The following is a 19,656-nucleotide window of genomic DNA, read 5'->3' on the forward strand; positions in this document are numbered from 1 at the left end:
CACATTTCTTTTGCCCCCATTAATACGCCGCTGTCCCCGTTGCGGTTCTCACAGCAACTACCAACTACCCACAACGCCGCAACAATTATAGCTGACCTGGCCATTCAAATGAAGGCAGTTGTTATTCCAGGAATTTTCGCAACATGAATAACAAACACTCCCATCACGCACCCATACGCACTCGCAAGTGTTCTGGTGCTGTTATTGGCTCTGATTGACATTTTAATTAAATTGGCCCGATTGACAAGCATGCAACGCCACAACTCGTCATACACACTTCTGCCCATTTATGTGTACCGCAAGGTACACGCCATGCTTCGACACCTCAGCTGTCAAGGCATCGAGAATATGGCTGCACGAAAACCATTGCTAAAATGGACGCATGAATGTAACGTCGCACGGTTATCGTTTCGTTCCAATGAATTTCCTATACGAATTTCACAGTGCCAATTGATGTCAGTTGTAGTCAAGCGATTGCCGATTTCTCTTTCATAAATTAATGCACACTACCTTGCTAATAACTATTAACAACCTTTAAAGCAAACTATCAGGTCCGATAATCGTCCAGGTCACCAATCGTTTAAATTTGTTTACAAAAACATTTGTTAAATGTGTGTGGCATCGGTTTTTCCAACGGTAACTAAATTAATCTACAGTATAAACATTCGTTGGGGCTCAACTGCTAACATAAACATGTTTTACAGCGACACTAGACACCACCTCAGCACATTCTGGAGGCGAATCAAACACTTGCTCCCCACACAAACTGCACGCTACCATTGGAGCTCGTATTCAGTGACATTTGATTAATATGATATACAGAGAAGATCAAATGCCACCGTGTCGTCTAGATCAACTTGAAGCCTGCTGAAAACAATCGATCAAGCACAAATTTCCCTCTAAACAGTATTGTCTAGAGTTCTGCGTGATAAAAAGCCATCTCAACTAAGCCTGTTTTGATTCAGATTGTAAAAAATATGTTTGAAGATATGTTTTTCGAAATTAGATAGTTCACATTTCAAGTTAAAAGGAATCAAAACAATCACCTTCAAATGTTAACGATAGCAATTTAAACATTCGAATTATCGATCATTCGGATTGGTTTCGTATTGTATTGATATGTACACATTGACTGTGTCAATGTCAATTGCAAGATGTGTACACATTGACTAATTAAAAATCTAAGTTCTGCTTTGAACGTACGTTTGATCATTTAAGTTCTTATTTGATTTTCCCCAGTAAATGACAACTCGAACAATTAATTTAAACGATGAGCATTTGATAAGCGTATACGTCAACTGAACCCTCGTTGTTTATTCTTCACTTCTGCACAAACTCTTTGATGAAATTGCTGTAAATATACAATGTTAGTACCATGGTTTCAATTACTCTCCAATGCACCAGCTTTATCGAACGCATACCTTTGGGAGTAATGCAATCATCAAACACTAGCTAATGAAATTGGATGAAATCTCTTTTTTGCTTTGCATTGAAAAGCTCGAGTCCTTTGATATGCTTCTGGCACAAACCGTGAACAAAAATAAACTGATGGCTTGTTTTTCTTCCAATGCCAACAGCGATTAGATTACATCGACAAGGCGTAATGATAAACATTTGCAACCACAGACAACCCGAGCTAAAACACGTTGTTAAATCTGCAGACGTGTCAAATGAAAACGTTTGCAGCCCTTAAGGGAGCTAACAACCTTGTTAGCTAACAACAGTTAACAACCAACCGAACTTCAAAGCTCAAATGTTCAAGTCTAACTTATTATTTGTTCTTTGCCAACTGATTACAAGTTTAATGGAAATTATAATTTGATTGGATACATACTTGACTTTCTTTTCTATGTCTACTGTCTACGAACATACTTAAAATCCTGACTTTTTACACTAGAAATGTATGAATCAGAGCGTAGCGATACATAAATAGATCGACTTTTCGACACCTATTTACGCACTTCAGCAATAGTTGATAAACGGGGATTTTACAAAATATTTTTACACAAGATATAGATTTGAAGTTGAGAAGCAATTTCGTGTACAATTTTCATGTGAGCAGAAGGTTATGGTTTTTTTAAACATATTTTTTATTTGCTAAACTTCATCATCATGATTATAATCTACCCATTGCATCAATTCATATACAATGCTCACCACGCAGCAGATTTTCAACTAAGCTAGCTTGCACCGGTTTGTTAACAACCGTTCCCTCTTCAAGAATTTTGCGCAGTGTTTGTTAATAATTATCCGAACCTATCCTTATCATTCCCGATCGTCGGCAAACGTTAAGTGCTAATCTACCTCGATTAAGCCACGATTAAACGGTGTTAACCGGGGGCCGCAGCTTCGATGATGCGCGGTTAGGGATCAATGCTAACCAAAGAGCGGCGAGTCACAAGGCAACACTTTGACGTGTGCGCACCCATCCTCGGCAACCCATAACAACAACAACAATTGTCCTTCAAATCGCGATTCAGCCGTTCCTCCGACCGAAAATTGCATCAGTTCCCGAACCGTATAATCCTTCCGGTGCGGCTTAGCCACGGCGACGACCTCGATGAATTGGATTAACCGATCCCGAGACCCCAGAACGGTGCAACCACGGACTGTAGATAAAGATTGTTGCCAAGGCCCCTCGAACTTTCTCCAGAAACCCCCCGCTGCTTTCTGCTTCGATGGCGTTTATCAACGATTAAGGATTATACTGTTGGCGTGAGTGACAGCTGCTGCAGAAGAAACCCCGCAAGAACATGGTCAAAGCAACAGGACAGCTTGATTGAAGCGATGGATGATGATAAAACGCTGACGTTTACCAAGTTGCAGAATTTATGTCTTTTTTTTTATTCGTTGTCTGGTCAAACCACTGTGTTCCGTTAATTGTCCGATCGTCAAAATGATGAACCTCAACCCTCATCAATTGGAGTTACTACGCTTACGCTATGGCACTTTCGTTGTAAACTTCTCTGAATTTTCTTTCCACATCGCGCCGTCACAAATGGGAATTATGTGCTGTGCGACAAGATATCATATTAACGATTTAAACGAAAACTTAAAATGTTATAGTTCATGCAATAAAGGCAGCATCAGTAATGACGTCAGCATCAAAACGTACTCGGACGTAATAAAAAGGACATCAAATCTACTGTCACTCCTGCCTACCAATTCCACCGTACAAATAATCTTAATTCAATGCTTTAGACCCACATTATGTCCTACATTTCCATGCCATCGGACAATATCACTCCCGTTGCTCGCAACAACAAAAAAGAAAACAATAATTCTCCATTCTTTACCTTATCTTCTCCCCTGCGATGCTATGGTTTATGCATTGCGGCGGAAACCGGCGCCGATAATATCATAAACTGGCGACAAGCAATTTGTGACCATTTCGCTAAATCGTCCCCTAGATCCAGCACATCCGATAACAATACACGATCGGCATATTTTTCGCAGACAGCATCTTTCCGTCATCTGTCGCACATAACCATCACCACCACCAGCATCACCATCATCATCATCAATTAATTGTACCACAAAGTTGACCTATTCCCACAGAAACTATTTACAACGACGACTGGGCAGCCGTATGTCACAGAAAGCAAAGAGAGAACTAGCAAATGAGGAAAGAAAAAAAATCGATGGGTGGGACACGAACCAGCAATCCCTCAGTATGTGAAGAAATCGATGATGTGTGTTTATTGTGTCCCGATGGGTATGGTTTGCTGACGAAGCAAAATGCTCCTGTGCGGACGATACGATACATTTCATCAGCCGCGCCATCAACCACCGTTTGAATTCTTTACCGATGCGAACATTTGCCGTACCGACCGGAGTTGACACTGCGCCAAAAGGGAGAGGAGTGCCAACGTCGGGAAACACAACCTAGCACAACGTGAACCCTCACTTCCGGACGGCTCCGGGCATCATCCGGACATTGGCACATCTCAGTTTACATCCATCTTCCGCGCCTCGGAGGGTGAAGTTTAGCCTGCCGCTATTTGTGCAGAGAAACCGCAGAGTCTCAACAAGCCACAGCCACAGACCGCTACCCAAGTTTGCATTAGAGAGCTAGTTTCCCGTCCGCCGCATGGGATGCGATGCGTTCGTTCTTGCACGCCAGTAGCCCCTGCTGTACCTCACCCAACTCGGAAACTATCCGAAGGGGAAGCGAAAGTAATGAGACAACTAAAAATAACTTGTGAAACTTAGAGCACATACACATGGTATGTTGGATCACTTTCGTGAACCATTCGTGAATGAGCGAAGTGCTCGGCACGCTGACAGAACGGTGGCGTGGTCTCTATCCATCTCGCCGATCAATTACCGATTGCTTCCGCACACTTTTAGCGCTGCCACAATTATTGGCCTTGAAACTAGCGCGGTCGGTCGATTGCTTTTGCAAGGCACGGCAACATACGGGAATAGCGACAGCTGAGGCTGGTAAAGCATCTCTCTGGGCCAGGTAAAGCATCTCTTCCCGTAATAGACACTGCTCGTCAACAGTTTACTGTTTTTTTCTTTCGAATATTATTGAATGTACCGTTCGGGAACATAACGCAAAGCGCATCTTCTAGCAGAGCCTTAAATATTGATTGAAAAGAAAAATCGAACGTTATTTTGTACATTTTTTCAACACACACACATACACAAAACCTCCCCAAAAACTAATTGGATTATAACCCCGTCATGCAGCGGGCTACGCTTCATGCTCGATGCGGATAAATCAAACGCCAGTACCAAATCGTGATACATAACTAAAATTTAATTAATTTCGTACTGCGTCAGGACAAACCGCAACGGGAACGAACACATCCCAGTGCCCCAGAATGCAGACTGGTGAAAGCTGGGCAGCAAAAATGGCTAGGCGAAGCATAATTTTTCGCCTCCGGGTTGCACAAAAAATATAAATCAAATTCTTCTTAATTTATTCCAGCTCATCCACTGTGGCGCAATTCATCTTGCCAAAGGTTTTCCTCCGTCCAGATTATCAGATCAATAATGGTGAAAAATGGATAAGAAAAATTAAATATGCGCTAGCGATTTTCGTGGAATGGATCAATTCTACACAAGTATATGCGTCAATCAGAAGCCAGCATCCGATTTCCTTGCAATTGTTATAACAATGGAAAAAGGTCAAGTACAAGTAAAAGAGTGTCTTATAAATGGTTGATTATTTTTACACGAAACCTCATTTTTACACGAAGTTTTTAAAAATTCAGTTTGTTCCATTTAATAAGTGGAAGCATAACTTTCCCGAAAAAACACAAGTTTTATAGCGAACGTGGATTCATTATGAATTTCAATGAAATCTTTTTTATATCAATGACCTTGGAACGCAAAGTGCGTTGGTACTTTGAGTGCTTAACATCACGAATTCAAATGAAAAATTCCACGTAAAAATGAATATAAACTCAATTCCTCCAGCATTACAAACACACAAAACGAACGAACAACGATGTTAGAATAGCCTGATGCCAGCCTCACAGCTGGTGGCGTGCAGGGGAAATAAACTCCCAATTCGGCACGATATTAATGAACCTGCACGAGTCCGATGCACCACCTAACATGGGGCAGCAAATGAGAAGAAAACGGTCTGTACGGCGTTTTGCAGCATGGTGCAACATATGGTGCATCGAGTGGAAGCGAGTGTTCGCTGCCAACATACCGAGCATGTAAACTGAGATCTCCCGCGTTCTTTACGTTCTGGAGAGGAGGCACCAGTAAACCATAAAGCATACGATGCGACGAGCTGGAACTGAAAATATCAGCAATAAAAAAAATAAATAAAACTCGCACGCACTCGGGCCGAGAATGCTGATGCGCTGCACCAAACATTAATCAGTATATACGAAGGCAAGTTATTGTGTGTGTGTGCGGGGGGAAACTAAAGTCGAGGGTTAAAATTCCAGACATAAACACACACGTGCTGCGTTTTGGTGAAACGTGAATAAGGAGAGAGAAAAAGGCATTCAGCCACGCTACTTACACTGCACCGTAAGCAGCAGCTATAAAGAAACAAACCAAGCTGATGGAAGGAGTTTAATTTTGCTTAGCATTGGAACAGAATGTTTCATTCCTATCGATGATTCTGATGATTAATGAGCTGCTTAATGAGCAACACATCAACTCGACCCGTAAAAGGAGTAAAGTAGAATTGATACTGGAATACTCCATTGATATTTGGTAAAATATTCATCGTTAGAAATTCAGACTTTTTAATGCGTTTCAACATCGCTATGTTCCCATCATACTACACAGCCCACAGAAAAACGCTTCTATCTACTTGGCAGTGATAATAAAAGCCTGCGCTTTAATTCGATCGATATTGCATCCTTGAACTCGCCGAGAACCCGTCACGCACGGGAGACGATAAAGAATTGGAAGATTGTGCCCAGTTTGCTCGTTTCAAACGAAGGTAGCGAAATACAGCCTGCACTCAAGCAACCGCACTAGAGTGGGTAAGCATACGAGTGTAGTGTAGTGGCCAACCACTACAGTCACCCCCTCCGAAGCGACGAGTATGAAAATAAGCATAATTAAAGCGCAACCAAGTTTCGTGATATGAGCTTGCCTGTTATGTTACTTATTATGCTGCAGCAGTTTTCCCTTCCTATCCCACCGTACCGAGAGACGGGCTCGACGGGCGAGAAGTTAGACTAAGCAACAAACACAAAAGCTTCACGTTAAGTTCTGCGCCATGCAGATCCGGCAGATGCGGGCTGCACGGGAGCGTAAAGTTTGCGTTGCCGCCTGGGCCAATATGTGCCAAGTGTACGTTTCAAGGTTTGCAAGCATTAAGAATGAAAGTATAATGAGTGGCGAGAAAGTTACAACAATCACGCAAGAGGACCAACGTTGCTGGTTCCTCTCTCAGCAGCGCATCGATGCTGCCAAACTTTCTCTATCCAATTCAAACTCATTAAAACACTCTCCCGGGCACCGAAAAGGGATGAATTTTAATATTTTTTACCCAATTATTTTGCTTCGTTTGTCGGGACGGGATTGCATTATTTGTGGATTTAATTTATCCTGTTTTGGTGGTGCGAAAGGAGACTATACCATTTTTACACTAGCTAACAGGAAACTAACCTTATAGAAAAGAGCCTAAATGATTTCAAGTAAAAGTCCAATTTTACCACATTATGTCCTGTATATCTCATTACATTACTCATTACAGTCAGTCATCGTAGGACTCAATTCACGTTCCACGTTGGACCCCAACGTTCCATTCTGGGCTTGAACTCATGACGGACTTGTTGTTAGGTCGTACGACGTGACGACTGTACCACCAGACCGGTCGCTCTTAGCTATAAGATTTAGAAATGCGGTAAAGCACAGGTTTTTTTAGGTACTCATCATTATCCAAATAGCTCATAAGACTCATAGCTTGTTAAAGTTCTAATTTCTAAGAAAATCCCAACAAAACTAAGAACTTTTAAGATTGATTTGCGCAATGCCTTTGTAAACGATGTTTCTTGGAAAAAGAAATCCTAACTTTTGCGATGGAAAACACCAATCCCCAAGTTCTCCGAACCGTCATCCTTGCCATTTCGTTCATCACATTACATCTTTTGCTTATAACATATAAAATTTTACCAACCCCCTCAAAAACAACAAAAAAAGGTAAAACACAAATCTAATTTAACACACGAATAAACAGCAAACGCAGTGCAGCACAACCGTGTATACATCAATCAAGTTCCGGGGGCCGGGTGTTCGCTGCTCGCTAAGGTTTAGGGAAAGATTGTGCATGCCAAAACAGCATCCACTGGAAGGCGATGCTCCATCCAGCGCCTGGGAAAAGATCAAACGATAGCGGACCGATACCGAACACCCGGAGGCGCCGCTGGTTTTACGGTACGAGCCTGCGCTTGCTGAAAACATTCGGAAACGCAAGAAGAAGCAGCAGAGCAGCAAACGCCATGCCCACACATTCCGACTTACATTCGCTCGGGAGTCCTGTCGTCGATTTGGCCGCACCCCCGGTGGCCCCACCGGTGGTACCGTTGCCGGACGGCAACCTGCCTGCCGTAGTGATGGTGGTGGTTGTGGTAAGTGTCGGCTCCAGCACCATGTTGTTCTTTAGCACATGCTCTTTCGCTTCTTGCATCGCCAGCTTTTCCAGCTTGTCGGTGGCACCGGCACCGAGCGACGGCGGCACAAGGACGAGCAATGTCAGAAGCCACGCGCTAGTAACCTTCATCTTCTGGTGGTGCCCCATTTTGCGCGGCCTGCCTGGACTGGGCTGCCAGGAATTGTCGCTAGCGTGTCTGGTGTGCCCTCCTTCTCTTCCTTCCTCCCGCCTGTCGACCGTGCCACGAACAGCACCCCGTCGGGTTAAACTGTGTTAACACACACGCCGCCGCGCGCACACTCTACACCGAACACGTTTTGGGGGCAGTAGAGGAAATTTGCTTTGAAAGCCGGTACAGCTTTTCCGAACATTCACACAAAGTAATACACAAACTCACAAACACACACACGAACACAAGTACACACTTAGGTTTTCTTCACAAAGCACATGTTTCAACCGCAAAGCATGGTAACCGAACCATCAGCCAAAATGGATGATGCATTTCTATTGTCGCCAATTTTCTTCACGATTGGTGACGTTGTACGGACACATTGAGGTGCGGATGGATTCACAGTAACAAACTACACGCACGGCACAACACACAAAAGCGAAGGACTTTCACTTTGCCACTAAAAAAGAAAGAAAACGGAACACTTATTTATCTTCTTTACGACACGGCGTAAGTTTTCCACCGCGGCACTGCACAGAAACTCGCATTTGGACAGGCAACGTGGCCTACTGAAGCGGCAGTAGCAGCAATACGGCCAGCACCTCCAAACACGGAAGCTCTATCGGGCCGAATGGTTGCTGAGATGTATTTTGATGTTTAATATCACTGCCTTTCACCCACCACCACTCGCCCTCGGGCTCCTCAGTGCGTTATCGTAGCTCTCAATATATCTGCATATATCTATCGCCAAACTCTTATCGTACGCCTAAAGGATATCGGCAACTTTCCGCCTTGACACACCACCACTCGGCACAGCCGGACCTTTCCGAATGAGACAAACACGTTCAGCAGCGAAAGCACAATCCATCCATATCCCCAGGGATTCTTTCCTATTCTGCTCACTAACACACTCACCCCAATACTGCCACTAATACTAGCACTGGCTTGCGGAAACGTCTAGCACGGGGCTGTTATCAGTCGGTAACGATACGTGCAAGAGCCAGTCGCACAGCACGCACACGCGCACACATTTCGCCCGTACCATGGTAAAAGGATACACAGCATCCTACGACACGGGTCAACGGCAGATGAATGCTCGCGTGCTACGAGATGCATACGGTTGCTTCCGCGCATGCTTGGATGAGACAGGGTTTCCCATTCCATGTAGTCAGATGCGTTATTTTGGGCACGGTTTTTAATATAAAAAAATCAACATTTTTTCCAAACATGCCATGCTGGGGTTTCCATACAAACGCATGCTTTTTAATTGAACAAAATCGAGCGTTCTAAACTAAAAAGTCTCTCAACTTAAAAGTATGCCAACTAACAGGCGTTCAAATATTGAATTCTGATTGTAGTGCGGAACCATTTATGTCACCGTGTGGCCACATAGAGTGAAATACACAGAGAAATAAACGGAAATGCGAAGCGAAACAGGTGAAACATCTGACGACAATCAGATGATGTGAAATGTGAACAAATGATGTATACAAAAGCGCAACCAAATCCATTCCAAGAACTTAAACACCAAGAATTTTGTAAATTCTCGAAGAATAGTTATCCATTTTTTTCCTATTTTGTTAATGTTCCGCTTAAAAAGGTACGAAATGATTAGAATGATTAGCGAAAGCAGATGCTGTATGCCTCAAAACCCATTACCAGTACTTATAAGATATATCACCAGTCAAATAGTTCATTTTGCTGTGTATTTCATCGTTAAAAGAATGATTACCCATCCCTCATAAACATTAAAAGGATTAATTAGGCGTTAAAGAAAACGATCGGCGGATAAAAATATTGATTGAAGTTTTTACAACAAATATATATTGTTATCTCTTTTACAGAAAAAATTAGAGTAATGATAGTCCTTTATTATTCGTTATTCCTTTTTTTTGTCCTTTTATTGTCAGCTTTTGTATTCTTTTTTTATCTCTAGTTATTTGTTAGAAATTAACAGCGAATCTCCCAAAACTAGTTTGACCACTTTCCGATCGTGTAGGCGAAAAAAAATTCCGAACTCGATTTTACAAAAGGGTATTATCTTTTTTCAGTCAATATTTACACCTTCCAAATAAAACGAACAGAACGCCCCTGCAGCCACGCTCGATGTGGTAGTGGGTGATACATACGAATGCCAATACACGCGCTGTAGAGGACACTTTATTTCTTTTATAACGCTAGGTGTCAACTACGAAATTTAATTACACGGCAGTGGGTAGTAGTGTGGGCAGAAAAAAATAGAAAAAATCACAATATTTTTTGGAGCACCATTTTTCACCACCAAAACGAAAAGAACACTTGTTACTGGGTCATGCACGTTTGTAAACAATGCCGAAATCTCTATTCCTACTCTTCGCACATATCCACTGTTTCATGCACAGGCCCCATGGTTACTCTCTTTCGCTCTCCTACCTGGGGGTGTAAATAACGAATAGCAACTATACATAAGGTACACGGCGCTGTACGCATTGAGCGAAGTAAGCGCAGAACGCGCACTGCCAGTCGCTTGGAGCATGCTGTCGGATACGCACGGTGCACGCCGCCGGACAGGGCGCATGAAAACAATCGTATCACACGTAAATGAAACGTAGTTCCGTTCTCTTTCTTTCCCTCTTAACTAGGGGGTGTATATTTTCCCCTATTTCTCATTTGACAGCAGTAGCAGCAGCTGCCTCAGGTAGGCCACCTTCGGCCATCGGTATTTCCGGACGGCAATCGCCAATCAATATCGACACGTTTAAAAGATAGCTAAAAATTTCACATTTCAGCAACAGCAAGAAGAAAGTATGATTATGCGATACACTTTATGATTATTTGGCATTCCTTTTTTTTTCTTTCTTTGAAAACACCGCATCATCCGACTCTTACGCATTCACGCACACGCACGCACACGCACGCACACCTTTAACAGCATTGCATCGAACCACCTTTTGGGGGGCGAATATGCTATTGACATAGCAGTGGTGTGATCGGCCACAACACAATCGTGGCTCAACCCGAGAACCTTTTCCTTGCGATACTATCCCACACAGTGCTATATGGTTATTTGCGACCAGCCCGATGTGGTGCTACTAGCCGTGATAATAGATTTGTTTTTCACACATTAACAAATAAATGCGCACTAGAGCCCTAGAAGGCCGTGTCGCGATTTGCCCGGTTTACAGGTGTACCGAAATTACGCAAACCCGGACGGATGGACTTTAGCCGAACACTATGCACGTACAACACACGGAACCATGACAGTTGTTCCGCCGACCTGGCTACGAGAACTGAGCGAGAGTAAATTTGGATCTATATATTAAGGGTGCAGATATACACAGCCGAGCAGTGTGTGGCGAACAGCGTTCACCCTGCTGTCCACGGTATAACCAGCCAGTGTGTAATTGACAAAACTAACTGCGTTTCGGATATGCTTATTCGATAAATAAGTTGTTTAAGGCGCCACAGCATGTTGGAAACTTGATGCAGGTATCAAGGATTTTTGTGAGAAATATATTTAAAAAATATTTGATTACAAATCGTATGATTCATTTCTCGCAGTCGCCATGGCAACGATCCACTGGAAGGATCGTTATTTTGCCGACAGTGTCTTGATAGTTTAGATACTGGTTAATCTTTTTAAGGTATCAATTAAGAGTTTAAGGTGATAAAACATGTTCTAAGAGTACGATTAAGGCATATTATAAATTTAGAATACATCTAGTTGTTGCGAACAAAAAAAAAGGATATAACTATAGTACAATTTCAACTAAAACATTTTTTGTTTAATTCTATTTTTACGCTTTACGATATTCTCTAAACAAGTGCATAGCAAAGATAAAGATAAGACCGATTTGGTCTGTAAATGACAGTGGGAAGAGCCATTTATTACGGTGCGATGAAATTTCTTCCTTTATATCTTGACAACCCAAAACATCAGCCGAGCGACGCATGCAGGTAGAAATGATTTCAAACTTGTTTTTCATCGAATTTCATCGCCTGCGCGTCTCTGCTGTTTACCGATCTGTTAAACCCATAGGCGGCTACGAGCCATTAAGCTGTGTTAGTGTTGGGTAAATCTGATTCAGATTCATGAATCTAAATCTAATTCTAAATCTCGATTTAAAAGATTCATGAATCTCTAAAGATTTGTGGATATCCAAAGATTTGTGAATCTCAAAAGACTCATGAATCTCGAAAGATTAATACATCTCGAAAGATTCACCGATCTTTAGGGATTTATGAATTTCAAGAGATTCATATATTTCCCAAGATTGATAGAGCTTGAGCTTTTCAATATTCTTCTTCTTGGAGTAACAACCTATGTGATCATGGGAGCCTATAAAGGCTTTAGAAACTTCTTGGTAAGTACCACGCAGTTTTACTACGGGGTTAGTTTGTTTTACTACGGGGAAACGGTCCAAGCGACGCTCGAACTCACGAAGGGCATGTTATTAGGCGGGATCGTAAATTCAATAATTGTGATAAATTCATGAATCCCTGGAGATATATGAATCAGAATCACTCATCACTAAAGATTCATATGAATGAATCTCAACGAAAGATTCTTAAAACCCAACACTAGTTAGTATATCTATTTGAGACGTTAGTTCAACTGCTAATACTTAATTCATGGACGGTGAGTTAGTTTTACTTTCATGTTCTTGTAGTAGTTTCACTACTATGTAACGCATTTCAACATGATTCAAAACTGAGCGCCAATCCGTGTAGATTTTAAATTCCATGTTGTTTTTGGTTGATAGTGCGCTGGGGATTATGAGAGAGAAATCCACTTTGGATGCGTCATAGCGCCAAGCCACGGGGCCGTTAGGAGCTGTCTTTAACGCGTATCGTACGATGTGTGTCTATTTGCACTTATTAAAGTACACCTTGAGGATTGCGCAGCAGTTACGCGAATCCCACCACAAGAGCATGACAAAACGTCAGCTCTCTCTCTCTCTCTCTCTCTCTCGCATCTCGAGCGCGATAAAAAAACACGTGTCGAAAGGTAATGACGAACAGATAAATCCAATATTAGCAAAAATCATATGATTGAATATCAGCATGTTAGTAAATTTATTCCAAAAATTAGAAGCTAACGGCATGGTGGATACCTATTGTTCTTTCAACATTATTTTGCAATCAAACAATTACTAATCATTTATTGTATCTTACAGTAACAGTATCTATTTCGTTTGCAGCATTCATCCTTCTCGGGGCAATAATGTGTTTGTTTAATTGAAATAAATAATATTATCATGATTTGTGTATCATTTTTTGTCTTGCTTCCCTTCCAAAATTAGCTTGCCTTTGCGGTTGACCATAAAACTCCTTCACAATTTGGGGGGTTATAATACTAAAAAAGAAAACATTTCAAATCTGCCGAAAAAATCCAAAAACATCTAAATACAGAACAGTGTCCTTTTGCTTAGGTTTATGCATTCGGATCGAAAGAAGATCTAATCTAACGTAAATAAGGCAACACACCGATCATTTCCAATTCCGCGTTCCACTTTCGCTTACACTCTTGATGCTCGCCAGCTCATCCCTCGGCGTTTGGGATCCCGTATGCGCTCTTCTCTGTGCATTCATTTCCGCGTTCGGCAGGGGTACACAATTTTTCGTTGGTAGATAATGGATGTATTTTTTTGTTTTTTTTTTTTAAATAAGTTCAAATACAAAACATAAGAAAAGAAATGTATCAAAATAAAGAGAAAATCAAATAAAGAGTCATAATTTCACAGAAAAGTGAGCAAAAACAATTTTGTCGTAGTTACCGAGCGTTCCTTGCCAAACTGATACTAAACGTGCCAATGTTGAGATAGGTTCTCGCAAATCGGTTGCAAATTCATTTTGAAAAATTCAAATTTTGATACCTCCGAAGGATACAACACAAGCTCACTTTTCCAATTACAAATAAGGTACATAAGGTATGAACAAAACGTCGTAAAACCAAGACAGTGAGCAGAGGCGTCATAAATCGTCTGCCGTATCGAACGCTTTAGTACGCAACGACACAAAAATCCCACACGCGCACACGTTCAATGGCGTTCAAACAAACCGTAACAGGAACCGGGGATGAATGATCGACAAACACGCACAATAATGATCAATGATCGTCGCAGGATGATGAGCAAAAATTTCTTTCCACGCACTATCAAACTGGCTCTACTTTGTTAACTACCACTTCAGGCTGGAGCCCGAGCCCGAGGAGAGAGCGTTAGTCGGGGTAACAGGGTAAAACATTATTAAATAGTTGATTGCAAAGATTAAATGATCGCTTTCACGATGCTATCAATGATCATAGGGGACACACGGGACGGATTAATTAAAAAAAATGGATCACACACCCACACAGAGTGCAACGAAAGAAACTACAAAAAATGTACCAAAACAACAAAACGAAAACGAACAACAAGATACGCAGACGGTCATTATTGGAAGGTGTGTGTACCAACGCATGATGATGATGATGCAGTTGTTGGTCGCGGCCAACAACTACCGTTCCCACAGCCCCCCCGAACATGATGGAAATGAGCAGGTGAAAGGTCCCATGGGTGGACACAGATTTGGAAACAGAGAATCTCGGGTTTTTGTTTGTTTTACGCCAAATTTTGAGCTTTTATATTATGGTTTCCATATTCGTTTGCCGATTGCCTTAACTTTTTTACCTAATTTTGCCAACTGGTCCAAAACATTCACAAACGCTCTGCTTCCTCACCTACGCACACACCGCGCACGGTTTGATCGTCTAGCTTCACAGCATTATGCTTCCTGATGGGGTAGGGTTTTGTATTGTTTTGTGTTGTGTTTGTTGCATGATTTTGAAGGTGTGTTTCCTCGTCTCGCAAAGGGGAAAGAAAGGAATGGCCCATCCACCGAGAGAATGCCCCCTCACAACAAAACAACACACCAAGTTGCGGGGGGAGATTAGGAGCTGTTGGCATGTGTGTGAGTCAGATGTTACAGACCGAAAAGGGAAAGTGAACGGGAATCGGGATCGGAAATAACAGTTAAGCAGTTAAAAACGGGATGAACGTTTAAGGATTTACGCTTGGAAAGGAACTATTTTGGCTTTGGTTTAGGGGTGTTTGGGGTGTTTTTGTTTTCGGTTCTAGCCTAACTTCTCAGATATACGCATACGCCGGGAACCTGTTAGAAGAAACAAAAACGAACGATGAGGGAAAACGGTTGGTGAAGGGAACAGGACACGGAGGTTTTCCGTGCCATTTACGTTTAACAGAAGCGTGCGGTGGGCAAGTGGACTTTAAAAAGGTGGCAGAAAAAAGAAGCAAATAATAAGCTAAATTTGATAATAAGAGCAATGGATTTGCGCAGTGGTGCGTGTGCAACATTCGACGATTAATGCGACAGTGCAACATATTACTATTACCATATTGTCACGGGCAGCAAAAGCTTGAGTTTTCGAATATCAATCGCTGTTTGCACCGGCTTAACAAAGCGTGGTTTAACACCATTTTTCCTCTATTAGATCTAATTGCGTTTGCTTCACATCGATCGTGCTAATAATGTGTTTTGCTGTTCTTGGTATCATCCGCAGCCGATGATGCATGCCACATGCCGTGTTATTGACGTTGCTTTCCCTTTTTTGTGTTAAATTTTCCTTTATAACACTCCTGAGAGAAAGATCGCCCAAAAAGGGGTGAAGGATAGTTGTGGGGCAAACACAAGGGAAATGTTGTGCAAGTGCGCCAGGCAGGAAAATCAGGAAAATAGGTAGGATGTTGTAGGGCGGTGTGGGGTAAGGGGGAGATTAAAAAAGAAAGTTTAAAGTGTAAACATTAGTGCCGATTCGTACGCCCGAGTGCATTCTACTCATCCAAACGACCGATCGCTACGTGGACATCTATCAAAAGCAAAACTTGATTCACACAACAACATTCCGTTTCGCTACGGGTGCTTTGTGCTACGAAGAAAACAGTGATCATATAATAGTTATAACATATTCTATTCTAGCATTGCACATTGGATTGCAAATGGAGCAATAGAAATCATATTGTAAAGGGAAATTGTTCCTTGCAACTGAACAGTGCAAATAAACCACACAGCATTAGCACACCTAATTGATGGATGATGGTCAATTGATTGAAGTGAAACATTATTTACAGAACCAAACTGCTAATCTCAACACTCTAACTACACAGACGGGTATAGTGTCTGGGTATACATGATCTATATCACACCAATCGAAAACATAAAAATCATATTAAATATACATTTTAAAATGCTACAATACAAAGCAGCTATTAAAAACGGAATGGTTTGGGATAAAATAAACCCTGTGTTGCAATTTGTAATTATTAAATCTCCTTTCTATTATAGATCGTCTCAGAAAAGTTGTAAGAAATGACTTTATAGCTATTTATTTGCTTTGTACGTTATGTTTGCTGTCTTTCATACAGATTTATTCCTTGCATAAATAGAAAAGAAGCAAATAGCTCCAATTTGTTGCCTTCCTTTTTTGTGTTATTCACACACCTCAATTCCAGTACCAAATTGGTCATCAACATTGCATAAGGAATGGAATGCACCGTACGTAGCGATAGTCGCGGTTGTGAGTGTGATTATAAGCGTATTTAAATTGCATAATTATTGAGATCGTTGCGCACCACACGTTTTAGTCCGCCAGTTTAAGCGCCTGCGATTAAATATTGTACAATAGTCCATGTTGCCTAGTTAGAGCAGGTTGTTGGTTGGGTGAAAGTGTTGGGTTTGTGTGTTTGTAAGCAGTCGAACAACACGGTGTTGCAGGTAACGGAAGAAAGAAAAATGGAAACATACAGTTACAAACTATGTTAGCGCAAATTCACAGCAATGTCACTACACGGCTAACGAGAAGCGAAACGGGAAGCGTAAATGGTGGGAAAGGAAGCGACGGTAAACACATGGGAACAGCGTGGCAACTAATCTACTGATCTGTCTAAGCAGTATACGAGCATTTTTTCTTTTTTTATGCTGTTATGGTCCTGCTCTACAACTAAATATGGATATTGGCAGGTGGGATGATTGGATGGTTGGCATGAATGAACATGAACTATAAACTCTAAATCCCTACTAAATCTATACCCGAAACATAAAGTCGTACGAACACTTGACGGGCATACACATACACACACAAACACTAAACGAACGACACAGATGAACGCTTAACGAAGAAAGCGTAAGTAAATCAACATTAACTGCTAATAGTAGAACAAACATACAAAAAATCTGGCAAATAATAAATGAAACGAATAGACGAGTAACACAATGCAACACGCAGACAAGACGGCAGGCACATGCGGCCCCACTTACCAGTACGTTCTCTTCTCGGCCAGATGCTTCAGAACGTTCTGGACAATGTCGGTGCTCGTGTTGTTACCGCCAAGATCTAGGCGAAAGAAAGACAAAATACAGCTCCGGTGAGTTCCAAACTGTCGCAATCCCATACAAACGACCCACGGACGGGGGTTTTGATACGTTACCGGGCGTGTGGATTCCATCGATGTCGATCGTTTTGTGCAGCGCATCCGAGATACAGTCGGCATGGTAGCGGTGCCCCAGATGGTACAGCATGTCCACCGCCGCGTTCAGCATGGCGACCGGATTGGCAACGTTCTTGCCGGCAATTGCCGTGCCGGTGTTACGAGTGCCCGGCTCAAACACGGCGTACTGTGGGAAATGGTGCAAAAAACACGCTCATTGTTACTAGCAGAACAGTCCCCTCCCCCCTCTCTTTCCCCATAATCCCAAAACAACATCAATACATACGTGGTCGCCATAGTTACGGCCAGAAAACAGGCCGGCACCACCGACCAGCCCGCACAGCACGTTCGACGTAATGCTGCCGTACAGGTTGGTGGTGTTCATCACGTCAAACTGGTGCGGGTTCGACACGAGCTGCATGCAGCAGTTGTCGATAATCATATCGTTGTGCTGGATGTCCGGATACTCCTTCGCGATGTCGCGCGCCACCTTCAGGAACAGCCCGTCGGCCAGCTTCATAATGTTCGCCTTGTGGATGGTGGTCACCTTCTTGCGGTTGTTGTTCTTCGCGAACTCGAACGCAAACCGGGCCACGCGGGCCGCATTCTCGATCGTGACCACCTTCATGCTTTCCACCACGCCCCGCACACTCTCGTGCTCCAGCATCGCGTACTCGCCCTCGGTGTTCTGCCGCACGATCACCACGTCCACGTTCTGGTGGTGGGCCGGGATCGCGTTGAACGATTTGCAGTGCAGCACGTTCACGAACAGATCGAGCTCGTTGCGCAGGGCGACGTTACGCGACAGAATGCCGGTCGCCTCCGACTTGGTCTCGATGTTGCCCTTGATCGCCACGCCGTTACGCTTGATGGAGGTGATGGCGTACTCGAGATCGTCGTTGCCCTCGCTGGCCGGATCGATGTCCACGATCTCAAAGTCCACCGGCACGCCGGCAAACCGGAACACCTCCCGCACGTAGCTCATCAGCTCCGGGCCGATACCGCCGCCCGGCAGCATCGTCACCGTGTGCCGCCCGCCATACTGCGCTTTCGGGATCTGCTCCACCTTCCGCTGGACGGGGTTCTTGTGCTGGAGCTCAAACGCTGACACGGTGCAGTTCTGAAATCGGTGCGTCAGGGCACGGAAGGCAGCGAAAAGCGCTCGATTAGAAGCAGGTTCGATCACGGTTTTATCCACCCACAAACGTATATCCCAATTATGTAACGTTTGTCCGCGATGTCTGATGTCCGCTGAACGACCGTCAACACAAACAGGGTGCTGCTGCCCTGCTAGCCATCGGGTGGAATATTTTGGCCTTCCTCGGGAGCGAAACACTGACGCTTGTTTTACTTACACGTTTGATCAGTGGCGTAACCACATCCTGGCTCATGCGGAACAGTCGGAGCGCCATCGTAGCGATTTCGTGTACACTTTCTCTGGGGGTGGTTTTCACGAAATAGTAATACGATGGGAAAACTGGATGCGGCGGTGTTTTTCACAGCGAGAACGTGAGCTACCAACATCAATAATAACGTTGACAGCTGCCTTCTGACAGCACACGCGCACGATGTCGACATTCGAATTTACAGGTTGATACTTTTTGTCGGCTATCTGTATAACTAGTAATAACACTGTATAAGGGGCAAATTTAATAATCTATGCTATTATTTTACCATAAGCACATTAAAGGAAGGAATAAAATGGTCCAAAAGGGAGGCATTACGTAAAATTTATGTTTTTTTTTGTCACTCACTGTACCTCGACATACAAAATTGACAGTCGACATAACCTTGTGCGGATAACTTGCCAGGCTGTACGAAACAAATGCCAAACATCTCAATAACACTTTGCTTTGCATGAACGATGCTCATTATCTCAAGAGTTTTTTTATATTATTGATCATAAATGTTACGTTATTAAAACTGTTCAGCTTTTGCTTTGATTT

The 19,656-nt window shown here is 42.9% G+C and overlaps 2 protein-coding genes across 13 annotated transcripts in view; both read right to left on the reverse strand.

Moving 5' to 3' along the window:
• Nucleotides 1–11,531, reverse strand: part of LOC120907814 (low-density lipoprotein receptor-like) — a 157,439-nt gene extending 145,908 nt beyond the window's left edge. For 4 of the 9 annotated variants that reach the window (XR_005740862.1, XM_040319115.1, XM_040319105.1 and 1 more), the window contains exons 1-2: nucleotides 11,417–11,531; nucleotides 7,948–8,706 (exon numbers count right to left, since the gene is read on the reverse strand). Coding sequence is in view for 8 of the 9 variants with exons in the window: in XM_040319115.1 (XP_040175049.1) it covers nucleotides 7,948–8,224 (277 nt within the window). In the remaining variant the exon portion in view is untranslated. Of the gene's footprint in view, nucleotides 1–7,947; nucleotides 8,707–8,927; nucleotides 9,068–9,161; nucleotides 9,267–11,416 lie in introns of those variants that run through there. The other 5 variants (XM_040319110.1, XM_040319108.1, XM_040319111.1 and 2 more) reach the window with 5 other exon arrangements.
• A 1,854-nt stretch (nucleotides 11,532–13,385) lies between these two features.
• On the reverse strand, nucleotides 13,386–19,239 carry LOC120907948 (isocitrate dehydrogenase [NAD] subunit gamma, mitochondrial). 4 transcript variants are annotated; one of them, XM_040319125.1, is made up of 5 exons: nucleotides 19,066–19,236; nucleotides 17,997–18,830; nucleotides 17,711–17,897; nucleotides 17,541–17,616; nucleotides 13,386–13,805 (listed from the first exon to the last, which is right to left on the reverse strand). In XM_040319125.1, coding segments are annotated over exons 1-5 (1,155 nt in total). In that variant the 5' UTR covers nucleotides 19,123–19,236; the 3' UTR covers nucleotides 13,386–13,804. The 4 variants fall into 4 exon arrangements, with proteins under 4 accessions (XP_040175059.1, XP_040175058.1, XP_040175056.1 ...); XM_040319124.1 differs by lacking the exon at nucleotides 13,386–13,805 and adding an exon at nucleotides 14,822–15,377 and having other exon boundaries at nucleotides 19,066–19,237; XM_040319122.1 differs by lacking the exon at nucleotides 13,386–13,805 and adding an exon at nucleotides 15,679–15,862 and having other exon boundaries at nucleotides 19,066–19,239.
• Nucleotides 19,240–19,656: the final 417 nt, after the last annotated feature.

This window comes from Anopheles arabiensis, chromosome 2 (assembly GCF_016920715.1).
Source record: "Anopheles arabiensis isolate DONGOLA chromosome 2, AaraD3, whole genome shotgun sequence".
Taxonomy (NCBI): domain Eukaryota; kingdom Metazoa; phylum Arthropoda; class Insecta; order Diptera; family Culicidae; genus Anopheles; species Anopheles arabiensis.

Coding starts and splice junctions, on each gene's coding strand:
- LOC120907948 (XM_040319122.1), bottom strand. CDS start 19,122: ATGGCGCTCCGACTGTTCCGCATGAGCCAGGATGTGGTTACGCCACTG. Junction 18,831..19,065: donor TTACGCCACTGATCAAACGT/GTAAGTAAAACA, acceptor CACCGATTTCAG/AACTGCACCGTGTCAGCGTT. Junction 17,898..17,996: donor GCCGTAACTATGGCGACCAC/GTATGTATTGAT, acceptor CATTTCCCACAG/TACGCCGTGTTTGAGCCGGG.